Source organism: Mauremys reevesii, linkage group 13 (genome assembly GCF_016161935.1).
Source record: "Mauremys reevesii isolate NIE-2019 linkage group 13, ASM1616193v1, whole genome shotgun sequence".
Lineage (NCBI taxonomy): Eukaryota > Metazoa > Chordata > Testudines > Geoemydidae > Mauremys > Mauremys reevesii.
Window position 1 is genome coordinate 7,055,762 of NC_052635.1, and position 25,814 is coordinate 7,081,575.

The 25,814-nt window shown below is 49.8% G+C and overlaps 1 protein-coding gene across 2 annotated transcripts; it reads right to left on the reverse strand.

The window, feature by feature from the left end:
* Positions 1–1,340: 1,340 nt before the first annotated feature.
* On the reverse strand, positions 1,341–25,321 carry LOC120381065 (mast cell protease 1A-like). Of its 2 annotated transcripts, XM_039499107.1 has the most exons (5): positions 23,771–25,321; positions 6,123–6,270; positions 4,892–5,027; positions 4,564–4,815; positions 1,341–1,639 (listed from the first exon to the last, which is right to left on the reverse strand). In XM_039499107.1, exons 2-5 carry the CDS (start codon positions 6,221–6,223, stop codon positions 1,454–1,456), a joined length of 675 nt encoding a protein of 224 aa, XP_039355041.1. In that variant the 5' UTR covers positions 6,224–6,270; positions 23,771–25,321; the 3' UTR covers positions 1,341–1,453. The 2 variants fall into 2 exon arrangements, with proteins under 2 accessions (XP_039355041.1, XP_039355040.1); XM_039499106.1 differs by lacking the exon at positions 23,771–25,321 and having other exon boundaries at positions 6,123–6,292.
* Positions 25,322–25,814: the final 493 nt, after the last annotated feature.

Below are 25,814 nucleotides of genomic sequence, written 5' to 3' on the forward strand. Positions count from 1 at the left end.
CACCCCGTGCTGGCCATGCACATCTGTGGCCCAGCACTTGCTTTCGTTGCCATGCTTCCCTCTGCTGGGGGCTCTGCCTCCCTCTCTGAGGCCACCACCATCAGCAGGCCCGGCTCGTGCGTCTCCCCACTGACGCATTATTTCCCCTCCATCTACACAGGGTCTGTGCTGCACCCTGGCTTTTTGGATCCCCATCAGTGTGCCAGCCCCCCGGGGTCCCACTCTGCCTACGGGGGGGGCATGTGGCCTCACCACCTCTGAGACTGAGCCCCTGGGCTCCAGCCCCTCTGTTGCACCCCATGAAGCCAACTGAGAGACTCCTTCTCAGAGACGTCTCCTGGGACCCGTGCACCTCAGCCGGGATTGGCAGTGACACCCGGCTGCCTTTTCCAAAGAGAACAGGGTTTACTGGTTACCTGGACTGAACCCAGACTGGGAACGTCCTCGGCTGAGTCCAGAGAAGCCCAGGTTTAGACAAGTCCATCTGGCCCAGCTGGGTGCACCCCATTTCGGTTCCCTCTCCCTGATGTTGTTTCTGTGCCTGTCCCAGGGGAGAGGCCCTGTGTCTCTGTAAAGGCCGGCTCTCACCCCAGCCTCCTGTTACCTCCAGGCCATTGTCTTCCTGCTGAGCTCCCAGCATGGCCTGCCGGTGATTCCCATGGTGAGCGTGTGGAGTTCCCATCAGCTTTCTGATTCCTCCAGTGGTCTGGGTCAGGTTCAGCCAGTTGTTAATGACCCATTCATGCCACTCCCATATGGTGACATGTCCCAGAACCTCCTGTCTCCTGCTCTATCCCAAGAGCAGATTTTTAATCCTTTAACCTCCTTGCCCAGCAATGCAAAGCACAGAGGGGAAACTGAGGCACACCAAACCTCATAAAACATGACCGAAATTCCCACATTCATCACCCCTGGCCCCCAGCTTGGCCTGCGGCGCTTGTGGCTGAGGCCAAGTCAATGCTGCCCTTTGTGAACCTTTATGTGTGGCGGAAGGGGAGCAGATACCCAGGGAGATAAAACTGGGTCCTGCCTTTTTAAATTGGTGTCAGGGAGGAGAGGTACTGCGGCTGGTGTAATGCAAAGGCTGTACCGAGACTGGGACCCAGGTGTCTGGGATGGCAATGCAGGGCACTCACCTCCAGGGGGGCCCAGAGTGCCCATCCCCAGTGGCATTGGTTGCAGTGCAGGGTGCTTGCCTCCAGGGGGTCCCACAGCGCCTAAGAGGAGAGGCCAGGCTGGGGAATGGGACCCAGGTGTCCAGGATGGCAATGCAGGATGCTCAGCCCTAGGGACACCACGGTACAGAAAGACAAATCTCCCCAAAAAGTCTTGCACAGGATTTTATTACATGGGGTGAGTACGAAGCTGGGTTTTATTCAAGCACCCATTGGGCTCAGCACCACTGCTCTGGGGAGGGGCTCCTTCCACAAACACAAACCCAACTCTGCCCTCTTCAGTGTAGGGGCCCCAGCCTTTCAACATGGGGCCCAGGGCTGCTGAGACCCCTCATTTTTGTCTCGATCCAGGGGATGTACGTGGAGACCCTGGTGAACACCCTCGGGGGGCTCCCGTTCTTCTTGCCGAAGGAGACGATGCCGTGGGCCACCTCATCGCACACCAGGGGGCCCCCGGAGTCGCCCTGAGAAATCAAAGCAGGTAGAGGGTGAATACAAGCTCAAAGCACAGTATTGATCTGTCCTCTCTGAGCTACTCTATAGCAGGGAGCACAGTCCCCCACTGCCCCACCTGGATGGAGCGAGCGAGAGAGGCAGGGTGTATGGGGATAGATAGATAGATAGATAGATAGATAGATAGATAGATAGATGGGGTTTACGGGGATGGATAGATAGATAGATAGATAGATAGATAGATAGATAGATAGATAGATAGATAGATAGATAGATGGGGTTTACGGGGATAGATAGATAGATAGATAGAAAGATAGATAGATAGATAGATCTCTACCCCAATATCGAACTTGCTTTGATCCACCGGAGCACGCATCCCCCGACCCCCCAGAGCACTGCTTTACCGCGTTATATCCGAATTCGTGTTATATAGGATCGCGTTATATTGGAGTAGAGGTGTAGATAGATAGATAGAGGGGGTGGATGGGAATAGATAGATAAGTAGGTAGATAGATAGATTAGATAGAGGGGGTGTGTGTGGATAGATAGATAGATAGATAGATAGATGCAGGGCCGCCCAGAGGATTCAGGGGGCCTGGGGCAAAGCAATTTCGGGGGTCCCTTCCATAAAAAAAAGTTGCAATACTATACAATACTGTATTCTCATGGGGGCCCCTGCAGGGCCCGGTGCAAATTGCTCCACTTGCTCTGCACCCACAGGCGGCCCTGGGAAAAATAAACCTTCTGCATCTTGGCACAAACCTAGTTTTGAGAAAACTTCTTTACAAGGTATCACTGGTTCTCAGCATCAGCCAGTGCTAAAAGGCACTAAAGCTCATTAAAAGGGTTGGACAAATATTTTCCGTCAAAACTTTTTCTGGATCGAAAACTAGGGGTTTTTAAAAAGCAGAAAAAAAATACGGACAGTGTCTGCTTTTCTTCAAAATTTGTTGTGTTTTTTTAATGGAAAAGCTGAAATTAGTCTGCCAAAACCTGAATATGGTTTGGGGTTTCAGAAGTGTTTGGCCAAATATTTGCTGCTTGCTGTGTTTGATTGTTTAAAGAAACAATAAAAAAATTCTGCTTAAAAAAATCCAATAATATTGAACCACCTCAGCTTGTGACCAAATGCCTGAGCCCATCCAGTCAGAGATTTTTCCAGGTTTCTGATACTCTGCTGGCTTCCTTGACTCATATCTGTCTCCATAACTTTGGGTTGATTTAGGTTAGAACATAAGAACAGCCATACTGTGTCAAACCAAAGGTCCATCCAGCCCAGTATCCTGTCTACCGACAATGGCCAATGCCAAGTGCTCCAGAGGGAGTGAACCTAACAGGTAATGATCAAGTGATCTCTCTCCTGCCATCCATCTCCACCCTCTGACAAACAGAGGCTAGGGACACCATTCCTTACCCATCCTGGCTAATAGCCATTAATGGACTTAACCTCACAAACTGGAGACGGTTACTGCGGGTTTGTCTTTAGTATAGCTAATGTACATACTCCACGAACTGAGCATTTGAGCTTGTTCCAGAATCTGGGATGAGCCTATGTTGTGAAAACTGAAATGCTCAAAATAGCACATGCATGTGAATGGACACAGGGTGCTAAAATTAAATTAACCCAGGGGTTCTCAAACTGGGGGTCAGGACCCCTCAGGGGGTTACGAGGTTATTACTGGGAGTCGCGAGCTGTCAGCCTCCACCTCAAACACCGCTTTGCCTCCAGCATTTATAATAGTATTAAATATATAAAAAAGTGTTTTTAATTTATAAGGGGGGGTCGCACTCAGAGGTGTGCTATGTGAAAGGGGTCACCAGTATAAAAGTTTGAGAACCACTGAATTAACCCCTTTGAAGTCTCAGCAAATGCAGGGGGTGGGTCTCCCTTGGTAGGGTTGGGAAGGAGGTAGGTGGTATAGGATATTGCTCTTCTCATGAAGCTACCCTCCCCTGACATGAATCTCCCTATGGCACTGAAATTAAACATAGACTATAATTTGGCATTTGAGAAGTGAAAGGGACGGTTGCCCTAATGGAAAAGCTAACAGCTTGGCTCTTCTGCAAGCCTCAAACTGCTGAATGAGCTTTAGGGTAGGGAAGGCTGTGCCTCCCAAACAGCCTGGTCTTGCCCCCATCCAACCTCCACCCACTTCCTGCCCCCTGACTGCCCGCCCCCCTCAGAATTCCCGACCCATCCTGCTCCTTTTCCCCTCACCGTCCCCCACGGACCCCTCCCCACCACCCAGGGACACCACCCTGCTCCCTGTCCCCTGACTGCCCGACCCTATCCACTCCCCTGCTGAGACCTGACAAACCCCTGGAACGCCCACGATCCAACCCCTGTTTCCTGTCCCCTGACAATCACCCCCAACTTCTGCCCTCCCTGTCCCCTGACCACTACCCCCCACCTCTGCCCCTCCCGGTGCCCTGACTGTCCCTGGGACTCCCTGCCCCTTATCCCACCCCCCAGCCCCGGCCCCTTACCCCGGGCTCCCCCCTCTCCCAGAGCCTCAGCGCATCCAGCAGCCTCCCTCAACAGCGGCAGCGTGGCTCTGGCGGGGCCTGAGTCCCTCCCCGCTCAGAGCTGCGTGGTAAGGGGGTGGGGCTGCGAGCTCCAGGCTGAGCGGAGGGAGCTCAGGCCCTGCTGGAGCTCGCAGCCCCGCCCCCTGACCACGTGGCTCTGAGCGGGGCAGAGCTCAAGGGCCCCGCCGGAGCCACAGTGCAGCTGTGCGGGGATGGGCCTGGATGCGCTGAGGCTCCGGGAGAGGGGCGGAGGAAGGGTCGGGCCAGGGCCAGGGTGGGAGCCTCAGCCATTCTCATGGGGGCCCCTGTGGATCCCGGGGCCTGGGGCAAATTGCCCCACTTCCCCCCCCCCCTCAGGCGGCCCTGGATAGAGGCAGGCCCAGCCACCCACCAGGGACTGGGCATTTACCAAGAATGAGGCCTTGTCCTGGTTGGGGTCCCCAACACACATCATCATCATGGGCCTGTAGTGGCGTCGGTTTTGGCAGGTCTTATTTGACATCACCTCTAACTCCACCTCATGGAGAACATTTGTTTTTGTCTTCAGGCTGGTCCTGCCCCATCCTGCCACGCTGCACGTGTACCCTGGCTCCACGGCTTGGCCAGCCTGGGGCAGCGGAATGGTGTCCACGGCATCAGTCAAGTTTGCCGGCTCCACAAGCTGCAGTGGGGGGAGAGCAGAGAGGTCAGCCCCACACCGAGATGGGGGTGGGGCCAGGGCTGGGCGAGGCAAGTACCTGTAGGAGCATCAGGTCATTCTCACGGCTCCTGCTGTTGTATCTAGGGTGGGGGATCTTGCGCTGCACAGAGACTCGTTGTTGAGTCTCCTCATCACGACTGACGTTGTGAGCTCCGAGGAGCACGGTGATGTCCCTGGAAGCCAGATGGAGACCGGGTTGGAACTGGAGCGGGGCTGAGAGATGTCAGCTGGGCCCTTGGAGGCAGTTCTCACCCCTGCGTGGTGCTAGAGGGCACCATGATGCAGCGATCGGGGTGGAGAGCTCAAGAGGAGGCAACATTCTGCAGGGAATGGGGAGAGGGAGTTGGTAGGGGGTTCTGTGCTGTGAGAAGCGGGGCTGGAGGGCTGGGTGGAGGCAACATCCTGCAGGGAGATGGGCGGGGCGGTTGGTAGGGTGTGCTCCCCCCAGAATGATTGTAATCTTTCTCTTACTCTTCAATCACTGATCTCAGTTGGGGTCTGGTATCTAATGAATTAAATGAGTCATAATGTGTTAAATTATGAATATAAAAGTTCCAATTGCAGCAGCATGATACAATTGTTCAGGGTCTCTTTGTTGTATTGCGCATGGGAGATCCAGCATTGCACAGGCATATTCTGTCATCCCCGTTCCTGTTTTTTAACGATATGAGCTCCCTGAAACACAGTGGTCTAGCTCTAAAAGCCAAGTGGAATATATGGGGTGTTAGAGGCAGGAGCATAGGTGTAGTGGGGGATGGGCACATGTGGGTCTGACTCATAAATACTGATCCTTTGGGAACAGGGCAGATTTCAGTCTCAGACAGAGATCTCGGACTCAGCTTCCAGCCTGATATAACGTATAGACCACGTCATACATTGCTGCAGGTAAACCCCCCATCCCACCGCTGCAGCACAAACACCTGCCCAGTGGTGTTGGAGTCCCAGCCTGTGTTTTGGCCAGCCCCTTGTGCCGTTCCCATGAGCTGCTTCACTTCCCATTGTCCTCCCAGCCTCTGAGTGTCAGCTCCCCTGCACTCCGGTGACCCCTCCTCAGCTAGAGGCAAACAGGGGTCTATGCCCAGGTCTCCCCACCCCAGAGCCCTGCAGAGCCGTCCTGGGGCTGTGAGCCCCTCCCTGTCCCAATCTAGGCAATGGAGCCAGACCCCAGCAGGTGTCAATGGCCATAGCTCCATTGATGTACCCAGCGTTGGATCTGGACCATGCTTTGCAGATGCCTGCCCAGACATCGCCAGAACAGAGGCACTTACTCTCCATTGCAGTGAGCAGCCGTCAGCACGAAGTTCTCCGACACCAGGAACCCTCCACAGCGAACACTCTTGTCTTCACGTCGTATATTCAGATAGGCCATGTAGGGTCTGGAGTGGGGCTTGGCTTCCCGGCCCCCAATGATCTCACCTGGTGGGGGGAACAGATTCATACAAAAAGCCGCATTGTCTCCCTGGGCCGGGCTGGGACCGAGCTCCCCATCCCGAAGGGGAGTCCCCACAGCCTCAACCCACCCGCTGTGATGCTCTCCCTGGGGGATCCCTGTGCCTGGATCCCTTCCCCCTGCTCAGCTCTTCCCCAGACTGGACACCCCATGGGGCTGGAGGGTCAATCTAAAGCTCTGACCTCGCTGTGTGGAGAATCGGTGCCAAAAGCACCAGGAGGGGGTCAGTAATTGCACTGCCCTGAGTTAACGGCTTTGGGGGTCGTCACCCCAGATTTCACCAGGGAGCCATGTCATAGGTTTTCTCCCCCACTGGGAGATGTTGGGTTCCAAGATGGGGACCTGCATGGACTCCTCTAAACTAAAATCCTAGTTTAGATTTGGTTTTCGCTGCCACCAGTTACGTTTAAAGTGGATAACACACTGCCTGTCCCCCAAGCTTCCCCTGGGGAACCCCGATTCAAACCCCTTGAATCTCACCAGAGAGAGAGAAACAGCCACCGAGTCAAATCCCCTTCCTTAGTCCTTGGGAAACATACCTTGAATCAAACTCCTTGAATCAAACAAAGAGGGATTCACTTTTTCCCCCTCCCCTTCCCCTGAAAATCCAAACAAGGGAAGAAATCAATCAAGTTTTAAAAAGAAAAGATTTTATTAAAGAAAGAAAAAAGTACACTATCTCTGTATTACCAGGATGCAAAAATACAGGGTCTAACTTATAAAAACTGGAGAGACTTCCCCTCCCTCCTCCTCAGCATAATCAAAGTAACAGCAAACAGGAATAAAGAATTTCTCCAGCAAACACACAATTGCAAATGTAGAAATCAAATTATAAGACTAATCCGCCTTTCTAATTAATACTCACTATTGGATAGTAGGAACTACTCCAGTAGAACTTGGAGACATGTCTGGCCTCTCTTAGATCCAAAGAGAGAACACAGAGCAAACAAGGAACACAGACAAAGGCTTTCCTCCACAGAGATTTGAAATTATCTTGTCCCTTGATTGGTCCTCTGGTCAGGTGTTTCTCAGGTTACTGAGCTTGTTAACCCTTTCCAGGTAAAAGAGACCTTAACCCTGATCTGTTTATTTATTACAAGCCCCCAGAAGGGCACTGACACATCCCTTGTGGAGGCTTATCCTTCTCCATGAAGCCACAGTGACCAGCCACGGCTGCTCCAAGACTGACATGCCAAACATTTGGTCCAATGGAAAACTGGTTTTTACTAAGGGTATTTTTCTCACAAAGCCTCATCTTGAACCTGTCTGAATCATTGTGGTGAAACTGATTCCTTCCCTCCAGTTTTTGGTAATATTTTGGAAAACGTTTACAATTTTTGCTCACTGTAAAAGAACCACTTTTGGGGGTTTTCTCATGGAAAAATAATCAACCTTTTGTGATCAGCTCCGAAAAAGACTCCACCTAGTGGGAAAATGTGTGGGAAAAGCCCACCTTTAACAAAACGCTGTTACAATATAGCCTCAAAGTTATGAACATCAGAGTTAGGAACTGACCAGGAACTGAGCTCAAGCCCTCCCTGTCCTCCCATTGTCCTGGGCACTGCACAGACCCCAATTAACCACCTACCCACCTAATATGGAACCAGACATACATGATAAGGCAGCAGGAGAGAGAAAAAAAAGACGATCAAAAAAACCCTAGCAAATCCAGTACTGTATTGTGTTAAATGTAAATTACTAAAAAAAATTTTAAAAGGGAAAGTTTTTAAAAAAATGGCAAGGTAAGGAAACTGTTTCTATGTTTATTTCATTTAAATTAAAATGGTTAAAAGAAGCATTTTTCTTTTGCATAGTAAAGTTTCAAAACTGTATTAAGTCACTGCTCGGTTGTAAAGTTTTGCAAGAACCAGAATGTTTTGTTCAGAGTTACGAACCACCTCCACTCCTGCAATGAGACCAAGACGAGGGCCCCCATTGTGCTGGGTGCCGCACAGATCCCAACTGAGATGAGAGCCCCACATTGTGCCAGGCCCTGCACTGACCCACAATCCCTACCTCACAGAGTGTCCAGTTCAAACAGACACGAGAAGAAACATTTTTCTCATTGTAAAGATGGGGAAACTGAGGCCCAGAGAGATTGTTCCTAAACCTGCCTACTTTCCATAAGCGCTCCATGGAAATCCCAGCCCACAGGGAGCCTCGGCTGAACTGGGAACTGGTCCCAAATTTCTTGGGTCCCAGCCCTGTGCCTTAGCCCTGCAATCAGCTCTCCTGTCTGGGGCACAGCTTGGCAGTGGGCTCCCAAAGTAGCCTGTGGGGGCTGGGCCCCCCAATGGCTTGAGCTGCTGTGAGAGCCCCAGCTGCACTCAGGAGAGGCTGCAGGTTTTCCTACAGCCCCTTGACCCCGGTACGATCAGGGGTAGATCCTCACTGCTCCCCACAGCTCCCTTTGCCCGGCAATGGCTCCGCTTACAACAGAACCAAATCTCCCCTTCCCCCCGCAAAAAAAACCAAAAAACCTCACCAGCCTCAGCCCTGGTGGGCAGGAGAAAGGCCACGGGTAGCAGGACCAAGATCAAAATCTGCATCGTCAGAGCCACCCAGGGACAGGAACAGAGCCTCTTCCTCAGCCCTGGAGTTATATGGGCCAGCCAGGGGAGGGGGGCAGGGCTGGGAACCACAGGGGCACGTACACTCCTGCCTAGAAACTCCCACCCCGGATGGGCCAGGTGCAGAGACACCCGTTGAGGAAGCCTCAGGTCACAGCTACATCCACATCAGAGTGGGGGGTGGGGGTGGGGATGTGGCTGGGGATGTGGCTAACACTACTCAGCCCTACTACAGGTGTAAGAAACACCCCTGAGTTTCTCTGCACCGAGATACCCAGACCCATCAATTTCAGGGACAGAGAGGACCGTGGTGACCTTCCAGCTTGACCCCTTGGCCACCCCAGAGCCAGAACCCATCCAGCGATTTCTGCCTTCACCACAGCCCCAGGTCAGTTGCTCCCCTATCTCCATGTTCCCCATTTGCACCATAACACATTCCTCTTATTTGCATTAGGGTGGCACCTTGGCCGAGATCCGGGCCCCACGATTGTGCTGGGTGATGCACTGACCTCAGAGAGTGTCCAGTTCAAACAGACACAGGCAGAATGATTCTTCTCATTGCACAGATGGGGAAACGGAGGCCCAGGGAGATTGTTGCTAAACCTGCCTCAGGGGGTTGAGTGCTCAGTTCCCATCAGCACTGTATGTAAATAACAACCCCAGGGACTGGCCCAAGGTCTCCACAAGGAACCTGGATTGATCTGGGAAATGGTCCCATATTTCTTGGATCTCAGCCCTTTGTCTTAGCCCTGCTGCTAGCTTCATTATGTGGGGCATGGATTCACAGCGGCATCCCACAGGAGCCTGTGAGGCTGGGCCACCCACCCACTCAGGCTGCTCTGAGAGCCCCAGGCTCACTCACTCCTGTTCATTGGAGGTACCATCACCCTGGGGATATTCACATTCAGAGCAGGGAGCATCACTGGTCCAGCCATTCCTGCATCCCGCCTCTGCCAGTTGCCAGTAGTGGATGCTCCATTCCCAGTCAAGCCCCCCTGCTAGCCTTGGAGTATGATCAGTGACCCCTACTGTAGCTACCAGCAGGATCCACATAGCATGTTTTTCCAGCACTGGTAGGATGGGGTGGTGGGTCTAGAAATTAATGACGTTTTTTTCTAGATGGATCTAGAATGGATGGACATGGGTGTGCATCAATCTAGAACTGATCTACATGGTATCTGTAGATGTGGATCAATTTAGACTGGAATTGTTTGATCAAGATGAATCCTGAATTGACCTAAATGTATCCAGCAATGTATTTGTGCATCTGCTTTGCTCAAGAAGGGACCTCAAATACTTCAGGAATGGCTCTAGATAGGCAATGGTGTGTCTACCAGCGGATGGATGGATTCCATCCCTCATCTGTCAGACATGCCAAGTCCATGAGCAGAATCCCAAGCAAAGTAGTGGAATTGCTGAGATGGGACCTCATCAGTAGAGATGTTAAGGGAGAGCCATGTAGCTGATACCAATCAATATGGTTCCATGGAAAACAGGCCGTGTTAAATGAAGACAATGCCATTCTTTGACAACATTACAAGGCTGGTTGATAAAGGCGACTGTACTAAAGGTATGTCTACACTACGAAATTAGGTCGAATTTATAGAAGTCATTTTTTTAGAAATTGTTTTTATACTGGCGATTGTGTGTCCCCCCACACAAAATGCTCTAAGTGCATTAAGTCGGCGGACTGCGTCCACAGTACCGAGGCTAGCATCAACTTCCGGAGCATTGCACTGTGGGTAGCTCTGAGTAGCTATCCCACAGTTCCCGCAGTCTCCGCTGCCCATTGGGATTCTGGGTTGAGATCCCAATGCCTGATGGGGCAAAAACAGTGTCGCGGGTGATTCTGGGTACATGTTGTCAGGCCGGGCATCCCCGCTCCCTCCCTCCATGAAAGCAACAGCAGACAATCGTTTTGCACCTTTTTTCCTAGGTTACCTGCGCAGACGCCATACCACAACAAGCATGGAGCCCGCACAGCTCACCGTCACCGTAAGTCTCCTGCGTGTTCGCAGATGTGGGACTGTATTGCTACACAGCAGCAGCTCATTGCCTTTCGGCAGCAGATGGTGCGTTATGACTGGTAACCATCATCGTCATATTCTTAGGTGCTCTTTTAGCCGACCTCGGTGAGGTCGGTCATGGGTGCCTGGGCAGACATGGGAGTGACTCAGCTCGGTCATTCCCATCTTCTGCTGAGCACCCAGGAGATGACGACGGCTAGCAGTCAAACTGCACCATCTGCTGCCACCCTAAAGATGTAAAAGATAGATAGAGTGGATCAAAACAAGAAATAGACCCAGTTTGTTTTGTATTCATTTGCTTCCTTCCTCTCTCCCTCTGTGAAATCAGCGGCCTGCTAAACCCAGGGATTTGAGTTCCATCCTTGAGGGGGCCATTCTGTGTGACAGTTGTTTGTGTTTCTCCTTGATGTAAAGCCACCCCCTTTGTGGACTGTAATTCCCTGTAAGCCATGTCATCAGTTGCCCCCCCTCCATCAGAGCAGACAATCGTTTCATGCCTTTTTTTTAGCTCAGACGCCATAGCACTGGGATCATGGAGCCCGCTGAGATCACCGCAGCAATTATGAGCACTGTAAACACCACACACATTATCCTGGAGAATATGCAGAACCAGAACCTGCCAAAGCAAAACCAGGTGAAGAGGCAACGGCAGTGTGGTGACCAGAGTGATGAGGACATTGACATGGACATAGACTTCTCGCAAAGTACAGGCCCCGGCAATGTGCACATCATGGTATTAATGGGGCAGGTTCATGCTGTGGAATGCCGCTTCTGGGCCTGGGAAACAAGCACAGACTGGCGGGACCACATAGCGTTGCAGGTCTGGGATGATTCCCAGTGGCTGCGAAACATTCACATGCGTAAGGGCACTTTCATGGAACTTTGTGGCTTGCTTTCCCCTGCCCTGAAGCACCAGAATACTAAGATGATAGCAGCCCTCACGGTTGAGAAGCAAGTGGCGATAGCCCTGTGGAAGCTTGCAACACCAGACAGCTACCGGTCAGTCGGGCATCAATTTGGAGTGGGCAAATCTACTGTGGGGGCTACTGTGATCCAAGTACCCAACACAATCAAAGATCTGCTGATATCAAGGGTAGTGACTCTGGGAAATGTGCAGGTCATAGTCGATGGCTTAGTTGCAATGGGATTCCCTAACTGTGGTGGGGCAATAGACGGAACCCATATCCCTATCTTGGCCTCAGAGCACCAAGCCAGCAAGTATATAAACCACAAGAGGTACTGTTCAATGGTGCTGCAAGCACTGGTGGATCACAAGGGGCGTTTCACCAACATCAACATGGGATGGCCGGGAAAGGTACATGACACTCGCATCTTCAGGAACTCTGGTCTGTTTCAAAAGCTGCAGGAAGGGACTTTCTTCCCAGACCAGAAAATAACAGTTGGGGATGTTGAATTGCCTATAGTTATCCTTGAGGACTCAGCCTACCCCTTAATACCATGAAGCCGTACACAGGCAGCCTGGACAGTAGTCAGGAGCTGTTCAACTACAGGCTGAGCAAGCGCAGAATGGTGGTAGAATGTGCATTTGGACATTTAAAAGTGTGCTGGTGCAGTTTACTGACTCGTATAGACCTCAGTGAAACCAATATTCCCATTGTTATTACTAGTTGCTGTGCGCTCCACAATATCTGTGAGAGTAAGGAGGAGACATTTATGGTGGGGTGGGAGGTTGAGGCAAACTGCCTGGCCACTGATTACACGCAGCCAGACACCAGGGTGGTTACAAGAGCACAGGATGGCGCAGTGCATATCAGAGAATCTTTGAACACCAATTTAATCACTGGCCCGGCTATGGTGTGAAAGTTCTGTTTGTTTCTCTCTACTTGCCTGTAAACTAAACACTGTCCCACACCCCCTTCGATCACTGCTTGCAGAGGCAATAAAGTCATTGTTGCTTCACATTCATGCATTCTTTATTAATTCATCACACAAATAGGGGGATAACTGCCAAGGTAGCCTAGGAGGGGCGGGGGCGGAGGGAAGCGCCGGGTGGGGTGGGGGAGGAGGGAAAGACAAGGCCACACAGCACTTTAAAACTTATTGAAGGCCAGCCTTCAGTTGCTTGGGCAATCCTCTGGGGTGGAGCGGCTGGGTGGCCAGAGGCTCCCCCACCACATTCTTGGGCATCTGGGTGAGGAGGCTATGGAACGTGGGGAGGAGGGCGGTTGGTTACACAGGGGCTGTAGCAGCGGTCTGTGCCCATGGTGCCTTTCCTGCAGCTCAACCATACGCTGGAGCATATCAGTTTGATGCTCCAGCAGTCGGAGCATCGACTCTTGCCTTCTGTCAGCAATCTGACGCCACCTATCCTCCTCAGTCCTCCACCTCTCCTTGCGTTCCTGTTGTGCTTTCCTGCACTCTGACATCATCTGCCTCCACACATTCTGGCGTGCTCTGTCAGTGTGGGAGGACAGCAGTAGCTGTGAGAACATTTCATCCCGAGTGTGTTTTTTTCACCTTCTAATCTTCGCTAGCCTCTGCGAAGGAGAAACATTTGCAGCTGCTGGGGGAAAAGGGAGATTGGTGGTGAAAAAGACACATTTTAGAGAACAATAGGATCACTCTTTCCCGTTAAACCTTGCTGTTCACACTACACAGCACATGTGCTTTCGTTACAAGGTCGCATTTTGCCTCTTATATTGAGGGCCTGCCAGTGTGGTGTGAGAGATCACTCACGCAATGCCAGGCAACAGAATTCGGCTTGCAGGCAGCCATGGTAAGCCACAATCTTTTGGCTTCTTTAACCTTAATAACATGTGGGAATGGTTTCAAGCAGCAGCGTCCTCATTTCCTATACCAAGCGGCCATTGGGTTGGCCATTTAAAATGGGTTTGCAATTTAAAAGGAGGGACTGCGGTTTGCGGGTTAGCGTGCAGCATATACCCAAATAACGCCCCCACACACACTATTCTCTGGGATGATCACCTCCCCCCTCCCCCCACCGCGTGGCTAACAGCGGGGAACATTTCTGTTCAGCCACAGCCAAACAGCCGAACAGGAATGGGAACCTCTGAATGTCCCCTTAATAAAAGCGCCCTATTTCAACCAGGTGACCATGAATGATATCACTCTCCTGAGGATAACACAGAGAGATAAGGAATGGAAGTTGTCTGAATGCCAGCAAACACCGGGACCATACGCTGCCATGCTTTGTTATGCAATGATTCCAGACTACGTGCTACTGGCCTGGCGTGGTAAAGTGTCCTACCATGGAGGACGGGATAAGGCAACTCTCCCCAGAAACCTTTTTCAAAGGCTTTGGGAGTACATCCAGGAGAGCTTTCTGGAGATGTCCCTGGAGGATTTCCACTCCATCCCCATACATGTTAACAGACTTTTCCAGTAGCTGTACTGGGCGCGAATGCCAGGGCAGATGAATCATTAAACACACTTGCTTTTAAACCATGTGTAATATTTACAAAGGTACACTCACAAGAATTCCCTTCTTTGCCTACAGGGTCCGTGAGCATGCCTTGGGTGGGTTCGGGGGGTACTGGCTCCAGTCCAGGGTGAAAAATGTATCTTGGCTGTTGAGGAAACCGGTTTCTCCATTTCCTTGCTGTGAGCTATCTTCAATCTCTTCATCATCATCATCATCATCATCATCTTCCTTGTCCCCAAAACTTGCTTCCGTGTTGTGTGATTCTCCATTGACGGAGTCAAAGCACAGGGCTGGGGTATTGGTGGCTGCACCCCCTAGCATGGCACGCAGCTCAGCGTAGAAGTGGCATGTCTGTGGCTCTGCCCTGGACCTTCTGTTTGCCTCTCTGGGTTTTGTGGTAGGCTTGACTTAGCTCTTTAATTTTCATGCGGCACTGCTGTGCGTCCCTGTCATAGGTCTCACCCCCACTTAGAGCTGTTGGGTTCCAAAATGGGGACCTGCATGGACTCCTCTAAACTAAAATCCTAGTTTAGATCTGGTAAAAGCTGCCACCACCCAATAATGTACGTGTATTGGGACACAGTCCTTCCCCAAAACCCTTGGGGATCCCAAGAGCCCCAAATCCATGGAGTTCTTACACCTAGGAGAAGTAAACCATTCCCCCCTGCTTCCTCCCCCCTCCCTTTTCCTAGGAGAGACACCGGGATTCAACTACAGAGGGATGCCTTCCTCCTCCCTCCTCCCCTTTCCCTGAGAATTCACCCAAGGAAAGATCAACCAAGTCCTTAACAGAAAAGATTTATTAAAGAATAAAAAAAAGTAAACTATCTCTGTAATACCAAGATGGAACAATACACAGGGTCTAAACTTATCAATCTCTGGAGAGAATTCCCTCTCCCTTCTTTCTCAGTAAAAGCAATAACAGTACAGAATTAAAGAAATTCTATAGCAAAACACAGAATTGCAAATACAGAAATAAAAGTATAAGAATACTAGTTCCTTGCTAATACTCACTAGCTTGAATAGAAGAATTTATTGCAGAAACCTGGGAGGACTTGATTAAGATGTCTGGACTCCCTTAACTCCCAAGAGAGACTCTCTAAAAAAAAAGAGATCAGAAAAAAACTTCCCTCCACAGGGATTTGAAAATATCTTGTCCCTGATTGGTCCTCTGGTCAGGTGTTCACAGATACTGCTTGTTAACCCTTTACAGGTAGAAAAAAACCTTAACCCTTAACTAACTGTTTATGACAGTCCCTCTAATGGCCTCTGTCCTTCATGCCCTTTGAGACTTTTTCTAATGTTTTGGCATTTCATTTACTGCAACGGAGTTCTGTTAGCATGGATTCGTCTCCCCATATGGCGAGCAGATCCCGTACCTCCCGTTCGGTCCATGCTGGAGCTCTTTTGTGATCCTGAGACTCCATCATGGTTACCTGTGCTGATGAGCTCTGTGTGGTCACCTGTGGTCTCCATGCTGGGCAAACAGGAAATGAAATTCAAAAGTTCGCAGGCCTTTTCCTGTCTACCTGGCCAGATCATTGATACAGCTACTGAATGACCTCGGGCCCAGAACAGATCTTTTCAGGGCCCGCCACAAACACCCCAGTGGATGCTGATTCCACTCTGAGGGTCACACTTTGAGGAGGATCAGTTAGCCCATTTTGGAGCCATGTTGAGCCTTTAGAGAACTAATTTCTCAATTCAAATACCATGAGGACTCCACGTATATATCACAGCAGTAACCTTCATGAACCAGACGTTAAACGTTGCTCAGAAATGACAGAGTGGTTATTGAACATGATCTGTTCTCCATGAACTCACGTTGACTGGCATTAACTCTGTTTCCATCCTTTAGTATCTGCCTGTTGCTAGATCCAGTCTCAGCCCTTCCATGATTTGTCTTTGGTTGCCCCATCTTTGAACTGGCACATCTGATGAATGGGGGGAGGGATCTGTCCATCCAGATATGACGAGATCTATGTGTCACCATGTAGAACCATTCCATGCTCTATATTCATTCAAGATCCATACAGATGCATGAATACACAACTATCTCCATTTAAATTCATGCTAGATTCATTTCAGTCAATTCTGTTCCATTCCAAATCTATCCATACCCGCATTGCCACTTGCATACGCCTTCTAGATTGATGCACATCCCTGTACACTCATTTGAAGGCCATCTAGATCCCCATACATTCATTTTAGACCCATCACCCACCCTACCAGTGCTGGACCCTTCTGGTAGCTATAGTAGGGGTTCTGACTCAGGGCCAGCATCGGGGTTGGCTGGGAGCATCGATGTCTGGTCCATGGGGAGGTGGGATGTAGGAATGGCTGGACCCGTGATGCTCCTGACTCTGCGTGTGTGAATCCCCATAGGGGGATGGCACCTCCCTGACACGCCAGGGACCCCATGGACAGGGGATGGGGATGAGCCCCTTTGGAGGTTGATAAACTCAGTGTGGGCAGCAGGAGCAGGGGAGGCAAACGCAATCTGTTTGGGGGGGGTATCACGTACACAATGTCTGCGGTGGGGCGCTGGTATCAGGGTGATCAGAGCCACCCGCCTCTATCTAACACACAGGGACAGGGTGTGTTTTCTCACCCAGCACCGATACCGGTCAGTGTTACCCACAGCCCATGTTCACAGGAGAGCTGGGAAAGGGCAGAACTTGGTGCTAGGACCAGTGACAGCAGCACAGAGATGCTCTAGAGGGGAAAGGCCCCACGTCTCATTCTGCACCCCCTGAACCAGCCAGTCCCCTGCCATGGGACTGGATCCGAGATGGCTCCCTACAGGGGAAAGCCTCATGTCCATTCCCACCACCCTGATCCAGCCTGTGCCTGTCCCAGGGCTGGTATCAGTCTCACCAATGCTGCACAGAAAGGCAAAATGAACCTGGTTCCTAACTCCACTAGGCTCCCTGCCATGATGCTGATGGGTTGGGCACTGCCTGTGTGGAGATATGGCCTGGGCGATGCAGCCCCTCTGCAAAGCAGGTCCTACATCTGGGCGTCTCCAGCCCTTGCAGCGATTTTGGGGGTCCCGTTCACCCAGGCTGGCAGTGGGCTGAGCCAAGCCAGTGGCCGGGACCTCCGGCAAGGGATCCGGGCTGAGCAAGGCCTGCGGACAGAACCCCAGACCTGCAACGGGCTGAGCGGCTCAGTCTGCTGCCGGCCTGGGCTTCCATCCACCAGCTCCTGCCAGCCGGGGTCCCATGCGCCGGTCCCGTTTAGCCCGCTGCCGGTAGGGGGTCCTGTTCACCCAGGCCAGCAGCTGGCTGAGCAGAGCCAGCGGCCGGGACTCCAGACCCGCGGCGGGCTGAGTGGCTCAGTCTGCTGCTGGCCGGGGTTCCATCCACCAGCTCCTGCCAGCCAGGGTCCCAGCCACCGGCCCAGCTCAGCCTGCTGCAGGCCAGGGTCCCGTTCACCCAGGCTGGCAGTGGGCTGAGCCGGGCCGGCGGCTGGGACCCCGGCTGGCAGCAGTGTGCCAGTAAAAATTGGCTGGCGTGCTGACACAAACCACGCGTGCGGTGTTACTGTTGCTCAGGCAATATATGTGCCTTTGTGGCATGCGCACGAGTCATACTGATGGATAAAAGATAAAAGTGAATAACGACTCATAGCAAGTACATACTTGGTGTGTATTAATTTACAAAATTTGTCTTATTTGATTTTGTTAAACCCATTTACAATGGATCACTGGCTAAAAACGGGAAGTTTGAAATGTACAAAAGAAAATTATGAAGGAAATACAAACATTAGTGATAATTATGCTGAAAAATGCAGTGATATGGCTACATCAGACAATTGTGACAACAAAATTAGTGAACCGTGTGAACCACCTGTAAGTTTATTGAACATATCAGCTGCAAAGAAAATGAAAAAAATCCCGCAAATATTTTGAAGAATATCTTAAACTGGGATTTTCGTGGACTTGTGATGAGGTGGAGCCTGTTCCACTATGTGTGATTTGTTACGAGACTCTCACAAGTGAAAGTATGAAACCATCCAACATAAAACGCCATTTCGATAGCAAACATAAAGAATACAAGGAAAAATGTGGCTACCACCCTCCCACCCCAAATCATCTTCATCGGAGAAGGGGTACGCCGGTAAGACAAATATCTCAAAAGGGGTTCGCAAGTGTTGTAAGTTTGGGAAACACTGCTCTATGGGAATCCACCATATATCACTTTATCACAGTCTCCTTAACGAACCAGACTTTGAACATTGCTCAGAAATGAAAGAGTGGTTATTCAACATGCTCTGTTTTCCGTGAACCCATGTTGATTGGTATTAACTCTGTTTCCATCCTTTAGTACAGTGTTCTTCACTGCAAGGCCTGCGAGCAAGTGGCAGCTCCCATGGACCCAAACTGTGGCTCCCTGTTGATCGCAATCTCTGGCAACGTCTGGCAGTGCAGAGAGGCTGTTGCTAAGGCAGGCCCTGTGCCTGCCCCAGCCCCACGCTGCTCCCAGAAGTGGCCAGCACTCCCCTGCACCCTCAGGGGCCACGGCTACACTGCTCCTGCCTGCAAGCACCACTCCCTCCAGCTCACATTGGCTGGGAATGGGGAACTGTGGCCAATGGGAGTTGCGGGATTGGTGTCTGCAGAGAGGAGCAGCACGTAGAATCACATGTCTCCCCGGGGGCTGCAGGGGCATGTTGGCCCCTTCCGGGAGTGGCATGGAGCCGGGGCTGCCCAAAGTAAGTGCCACCCCCTCCTGTCCCCCGTATCTCCTCCTGGAGCCAGCACCCCCATAACCCCTCCTGTACCACAAGCCCCCGCCCCCACCCCGAGCCCGCACCCCATACCATCCAGGGAAGGATAGGAGAGAGATCTTGGAGGCCAAAGTTAGACTGTTACATAAGAGATTGAAGTGCACGACCTCCATGGTAGCATTCTCTGAGATGCAGCCAGTTCCACGAGCAGGGCCACTTAGACAGGCAGAACTGCAGGATCTCAATATGTGGATGAGATGATGGTGTAGGGAGGAGGGGTTTAGATTTATTAGGAACTGGGGAAACTTTTGGGAAAGGGGGAGCCTATACAGGAAGGATTGCTGAACCAGATGCACGAGGGAGGAACCAGAGACAGGCTCAAGGGCACCAGGAGGCTGCAACACGCCCCCATTGAAATGTCAGAGCAGGGCAGATTGACGCCTCTAAAGATGAGACAGGCACCTATCAATGGGGACGAGGTAGCTGTGATAAAGAATGAGAAGGACAATTTAACAAAACAAGCACTCACCAAACAACAATTGATTACAGCATGACGGAGCAAAACTCATTGGTCCCAATGAAGGAAAATCACTATATAAACAGGGTGTCTTGCCATGAAACTTTGGGTTCATCCTGCCAAGACTTCCCCGGAGCATCGTGTCACGACTGATGGAACCTGGCTCCTCCCTACCAGGGATCAACCTAGCTGGCCACTAGGTTGATCCAGACTGGTAATTATAATATCGACTGGCAGGACAGTGTGTTCTTGAGAGAGAGAGAGAGAGAGACTGAAAAGCATATGCTAATTGTTGTATCTTCAATAAATACAGTGTGTTGCTTTCTCCCCTATAAAAGATCTTGTGTGCTTTATATAAGCATAACAGGAAGGGATATGAGTCTGACATGCTCATTGAGCTGTGCTTTGCACCCCAGCTACAAACAAGAGAGGACACAAGAACCAGGGCCAATATGAAGGTCAGAGTCAATGATGGGCAGAGACGTCCTGATCCAAGGTGAGAGAAATTACAGTCAATGCAGGGCCATGGGGTCACGCGGGATGGGTGATGAGATGGGAGCAGTATCTGCAGTAGTGTGAGGTCACTGAGTGTGTGAGGATGGGATTTGGGGGTACCTGCAACAGTGTCAGATCACTGGGGGCGGGGTGATGGGATGGGAGGTACATGAAGCAGTGCTGAGGTCACTGGTGGTGGTGGGGTGATGGGATGGGGGCGGTACCTGCAGCAGTGTGAGGTCACTGGGGTCACGGGGGTACGATGGGGGGGGGTACCTCTAGTGGGTTTGGAAATCTCCCTCACATCCTCATCTGTGAAGATGTGAAGACTCCCTCACATCCTCACCCATGAATACTCTTCACAGACAAGGTCAGCTGCCAGACTGCTGCATTGGGCAAAACAGCATGGAGAGGAGGTGAGCAGCCCTCAGTGGTGAAAGAACAGGTTAAGGACTAGTTAGAAAAGCTGGACGTGCACAAATCCATGGGTCCAGATCTAATGCAGCTGAGGGTGCTGAGGGAATTGGCTGATGTGATTGCAGAGCCATTGGCCATTATCTTTGAAAACTTGTGGCGATCGGGGGAGGTCCCGGATGATTAGAAAAAGATAAATATTGTGCCCATATTTAAAAAATGGAAGAAAGAGAACCCAGGAACTACAGACCGCTCAGCCTCACTTCAGTCCCCTGCAAAATCATGAAGCAAGTCCTCAAGGAATCCATTTTGAAGCACTTGGAGGAGAGGAAGGTGATCAGGAACTGTCAGCATGGATTCCACAAGGGCAAGTCATACCTGACCAATTCGTTTGCTTTCTATGATGAGATAACTGGCTCTGTGGTTATGGGGAAAGTGGTGGATGAGATATATCTTGACTTTAACAAAGCTTTCGATACTATCTCCCACATTATTCTTCTCAGCAAGTTAAAGAAGTATGGATTGGAAGAATGAACTATAAGGTGGATAGAAAGCTTGCTAGATTGTCAGGCTCAACAGGTAGTGAGCAACGGCTTGATGTCTAGTTGATAGCCGGTATCAAGCGGAGTGCCCCAGGATTTTGTTCAACATCTTTATTAATGATGTGGATGATGGGATGAATTGTACCCTCAGCAAGTTCGCAGATGGCACTAAGCTAGGAAGAGTGGTAGATAGGCTGGAGGGTAGGAATAGGGTACAAATTGACCTAGACAAATTGGATGATTGGGCCAAAAGAAATCTGATGAGGTTCAACAAGGACAAGTGCAGACCTGCTTGTGATACCAATTCCACTTTTGTTAACTGTTTGAAGCACAAACAATAACAACCACTGCTTCCCTTTAACATAACATACAAGAAAAGTGTATAAAATTAAACCAAAATAAACTTTAAATGCCAGTCTATGCAAACACTTTGAGGGTGGCATTTTTTTGTGACACTTGTTGTGTTTGGGAGGCAAAAGCGGAAACCTGTTGAAAAGATGGAAACCTGCTTAAATTGTTTTGTTAGCTTTATGCTTAAATTGTTATCTTTAAACATTTTTGCTATGACAGTCTTATAATTATATATTGAATACTTAATAAAGGTATAAACTAGTTTATAAAAGCCCAAACAAGAAACTGACAATTTGTTAATATTGCCTTTACCTAAACATTGAGGTTTCCCCTTACATTTTTTTCTTTGAATAAAAAATTAAAAACAACAAAACTGTGATTAGTAAAAGAGAATTATTTTTGCTTGCAATTGCATTATTTTTGAGGCAGAAACATATGTTCACATATTTATTACCTAAACCTTTTTTGAAATTTCAAAAAAAATGTTGTTAATAATGTTATGAGGTTACAACAACCATGATATTAAAATAGTGTGGTACTACTTATATTAAAAAGGTATCAAATTGACTTTTGTTGCAACAAAATAAAAACCAAAACAAAAAATAACCAAGTGACACCCAACCTACATCACAGGACAACATAGACAAACAATGAAAAACAAATGGTGCCAGAATTCTATTTATAACTGTACAAAATAAGGCATTAAGCACTTAGTTTTTAAAACACTGCATTTAAAAACAAGAGACAGGCAAACAAAAGAGTTAAATATTTAAGTAAGCAAAGTATTACTTTTTTATTTTAAAAATAATTTAAAAATTATAAAAATTAATATTAAATTATTTGCCAAATGTGTTGTATTCATTTAATAATATAAGGCATTTTCCATTACTTTGTATTAACTTTATTTTAAAACTCTGCTATATGGAAAAAAGGAAACCCTACGTTCCAAACAATCCAGTGGTTAGGATTAGAAGCAGAGTCTGCATTTCTGTTGTGTGGCAAGCATATCGTCAAGGCTCCTAGGAGTAATTCCAGCTGTTGCATTCCTGAAGGTTTAAAATAATTAATATACTGGATTTAGTTAAAGTAAAGTTTTTACCTAGTTTTCTCTGTTTGTTTTGTTTTGTTTTCAGTTGCTTTATGTTTTGGAGGTTTCTGTAAATTTTTTTAACTTTTAAAACGAAGAGAGCAGAAGTGTGGAAAGGCAAAGGAAAAGGGGGGGAAGAACAGCCTAGGAACACAGGGAGATCTGAGCCAAGAGAGATTCACTGTATCAAGATATCTTAAAGTACAGGCAGGAGCAGCAAGTTTAGCAAACCGACAAAGGGTATAAAGGAAAACTTAACTGGCATGTAAAAATAGTTGAGAAAGAAGGTTATGGTTTTAGCGCTGAGCGAGGAGTGTGGCTGTGTGGATTAAAGCAGTTGGGAACCCACCCCTGCTTTGTATCTTGGCTCTGAGAGGAGAGGTTACCAGCTCTTGTAAAACCTGAATTAGTTTCCCCAGCTCAGGTTGCTTTGTGTGCATGCTAAAGGGATTGCAGGAGTGCCCTTTTTTTCCTGCACTTAACTATTTGGGGGCAATTCTTGTGTTAATGCATCAATTCTAGGTGTGCTCACTTCCCGTTTTTCACTTTGAAATTCTTTATCCGCTCCCCTGCAATCGAGTTGCAGCTCATCTGTACTAGTGGGCTTTGTGAACTTTCATTTTTTCCTTCATTTGATTAGCACCCCCATGATAGTATTGTTTGCTACTTCTCCCTCCTGTGCACTTACTCCTTCTGTTCTAACCTAACCTGCCTTTTGTCATATAGTGGTGGTTGCACTGCCGTCACTGACCCCATTTCATTTCTTAATTTTGCTAGGGCCACCTTCTTCCATGTCTGTCCCCGTTCTTCAGGCACAGGGGAGCTACCTCAAGCCAGCTGTTCACCACCAATACGTATAACAGAGGACGGCACATCTCTTTTTGCAGATTCTTTCCAGCTGTTTCCAATGGTTTATTCTGTTGCTGTGCTTGCTGTAAGGTATAATGTCCCTGGACTGTTTGCTGCCTTGCTGGGAGAGCGGGAGTGTTCCAGGGCTCTGTAGCTTCCCCTGCTTCTTTTATCTCTTCCTCTTTCTGTTACTTACCCTGCCAATGCTGTGGCATGTTCTCTTAGCCGTATAACAGCCGTGGCCATAGTTTGCAATATTCTACATTTCAAGGCTACAGTTTGTGCCCTAGTCTTACAGATTTCATTCCATGTTTCTTCCCCACTATATTTTTAAATTTTCATATGGACCTCCTTGCCTAGCAACCCAGCACACCCAGACCTTAGTAAACTCTGTGGGGATTGCAGGGAGGGGCTAAGGGGATTCCCTAACATATAGTTTTCTGCCATGTTCAATCCTGATTCCTACAGAGGGCAGCTCACCTACTTACCAGCTCCATGGTCAGGGGTCACCAGTGTGGTCAGATGTTTGGCTCCATGTGTGTTCTCTCTGTGTGCTGTCCCAGCTCTGCGCAGACAGCTGGCAGAGCAGACCTTGATCGAACAGTAACTGCAGACTTGTGAGTAGCTAAGGAACTTGGTCAGATTTATTGTCCATGAAGCACAGTCCTAATGCCCTGGCTCAATGGTTACAGGTACACTGACACATGTATGACTTTTGCAATGGACCAGCTCAGTGAATGGCAGGACTTTCCGTTCACCCCTAGGCCAAACAGAAACACTCTCTTTGGGGCTTCATTTTATACATTAATAAAAACAAGTTACATATTGTCCATCTGGCATGGTTAGTGACGGCCCTCTGATGTGGTCTGTTACAGCCCATTACCTTGTACATATTGGTTTGATTAAAACCCCACTGTCCATCACACTGTCATCCTGACCTTGTCTCTAGGAAGTGTCTGTATGTTCTCGTTATCTTTGGGGTGTGTTTGTACCATACCTGGCATTGGGGTGTCTAGTACCACCTCTCTGAAATGTGATTGTGTGGGCGTGGGGCATGTCTCTGTGGGGCAGCACTAGCACAGAGAGTGAATTGACCCTGGCCAGGCTCTGGGAGGTGGACGTGGTTGTGATGCAGGATGCTGCATGTCCGAGGAAACTTAATGGGCCATATCGTGACTATAACGCCTCCAGTATGATGTGGGGGGGGGAGATCCGAAGATGGGCAAAGACTCTTGGGAGGTGAATCTCCTCCTGACTTCAAGCATCCTTGATAAATTGTTATTATTAATGAGGCTGTTTTCGTTGCAGTTGGGCCCATGAGCAGCGATCGGGGATCAGGCCCCACTGCACTAGGTGCTGTACAAATGAATGATAAAAATAGCTGTTCTTCTCCCAGGGGAAGGCAGAGACAGCTGTGGGGGTGGGGACTGGGGGCTGAGACCAGCTGGGAGCCAAGCAGAGACTAGGTAGAGATTGAGGGGTGACACTGAATCCGGCTGCACCGGGGGCTGTCACTGAGCTGTGCATCAGCAGGAAATGACTCCGTGAGCTGTTCTCCATCTGTGGCTTGTTTTATTTCACAGGGCAATTCTGGGGGCCCCCTGGTGTGTGGGGAAACAGCCCAGGGCATTGTCTCTTGGGGATCCGAGGATGAGAAACCTCCTGGGGTGTACACAAGAGTCTCCACCTTCATCCCCTGGATACATGCGACGATGAGGAGGCTGCAGCCCTGAGACAAGCCGGGAATAGCTGTGGGGGCCAGAGCTGTGTCACTTCTGTCCTTTGTTGATGCCCAGATGTAGGGCCTGGTTTGCAGAGGGGCTGAGACCCCTCTCCCCAGGTTAGCCCCTGCCCAGCCATTCCTTTGCTCAGGTAGCGCCCAAACCATGAGCATCAAGGTAGTGAGCCCTGGGGAGTTAGGAGCCAGGTTCAAGTCAAACTCCCATTGGCTCCCTTCGCAATCCCAGCCCAGACCCTTAGGCTGCCTCTTCGCTAGGGAAACAGCTGGTTTATTTCTCCTGTGGTAACAGACACGGGCCAAACCCTGGGGCAGACCCGGCGGTTTGTAGCTCTCCCCCATGTCAGCTGGTCGAGTGATCGTTTATGGAAGATTCTTGTCATTACCTGACCTGCTAACTCCTGTTAAAACTGCAGCCTGCCCTGTCCTCACTGGGCCTTTTTCACGTATTAGTTCCCCCCGGAGTGGCCACCTCCTGTTCCAACCGCACCTGTTCCCAGCGCCAGCAAGGCTAGTGGGAAGGGAGCTCAGCAAAGGCCATGCTGAAATTGATTGCAGATCAATCCCCAGTGCTGATCGCCTCCTTCCCACCTCCTCTCCCCGACCCTCCGCGTGGCCTGTTGCATTTCGCTCCCTGCTTTTTAGCCATCAATGAATAAAAATGAAGTTACAAAAAAAGAGATTCTGGGAATGAGTGAGCAACCCAAGCTGTGAAATCCAGAGCGGCTGCTGCACCCGCCAGGGCCAGGAGGGAATTGACCCCTACGGGGGAAGGCTGGGCTTGTA

Coding starts and splice junctions, on each gene's coding strand:
- LOC120381065 (XM_039499106.1), bottom strand. CDS start 6,292: ATGAATCTGTTCCCCCCACCAGGTGAGATCATTGGGGGCCGGGAAGCC. Junction 5,028..6,122: donor GCTGCTCACTGCAATGGAGA/GTAAGTGCCTCT, acceptor TCTGGCTTCCAG/GGACATCACCGTGCTCCTCG. Junction 4,816..4,891: donor ATGACCTGATGCTCCTACAG/GTACTTGCCTCG, acceptor CCCCCACTGCAG/CTTGTGGAGCCGGCAAACTT.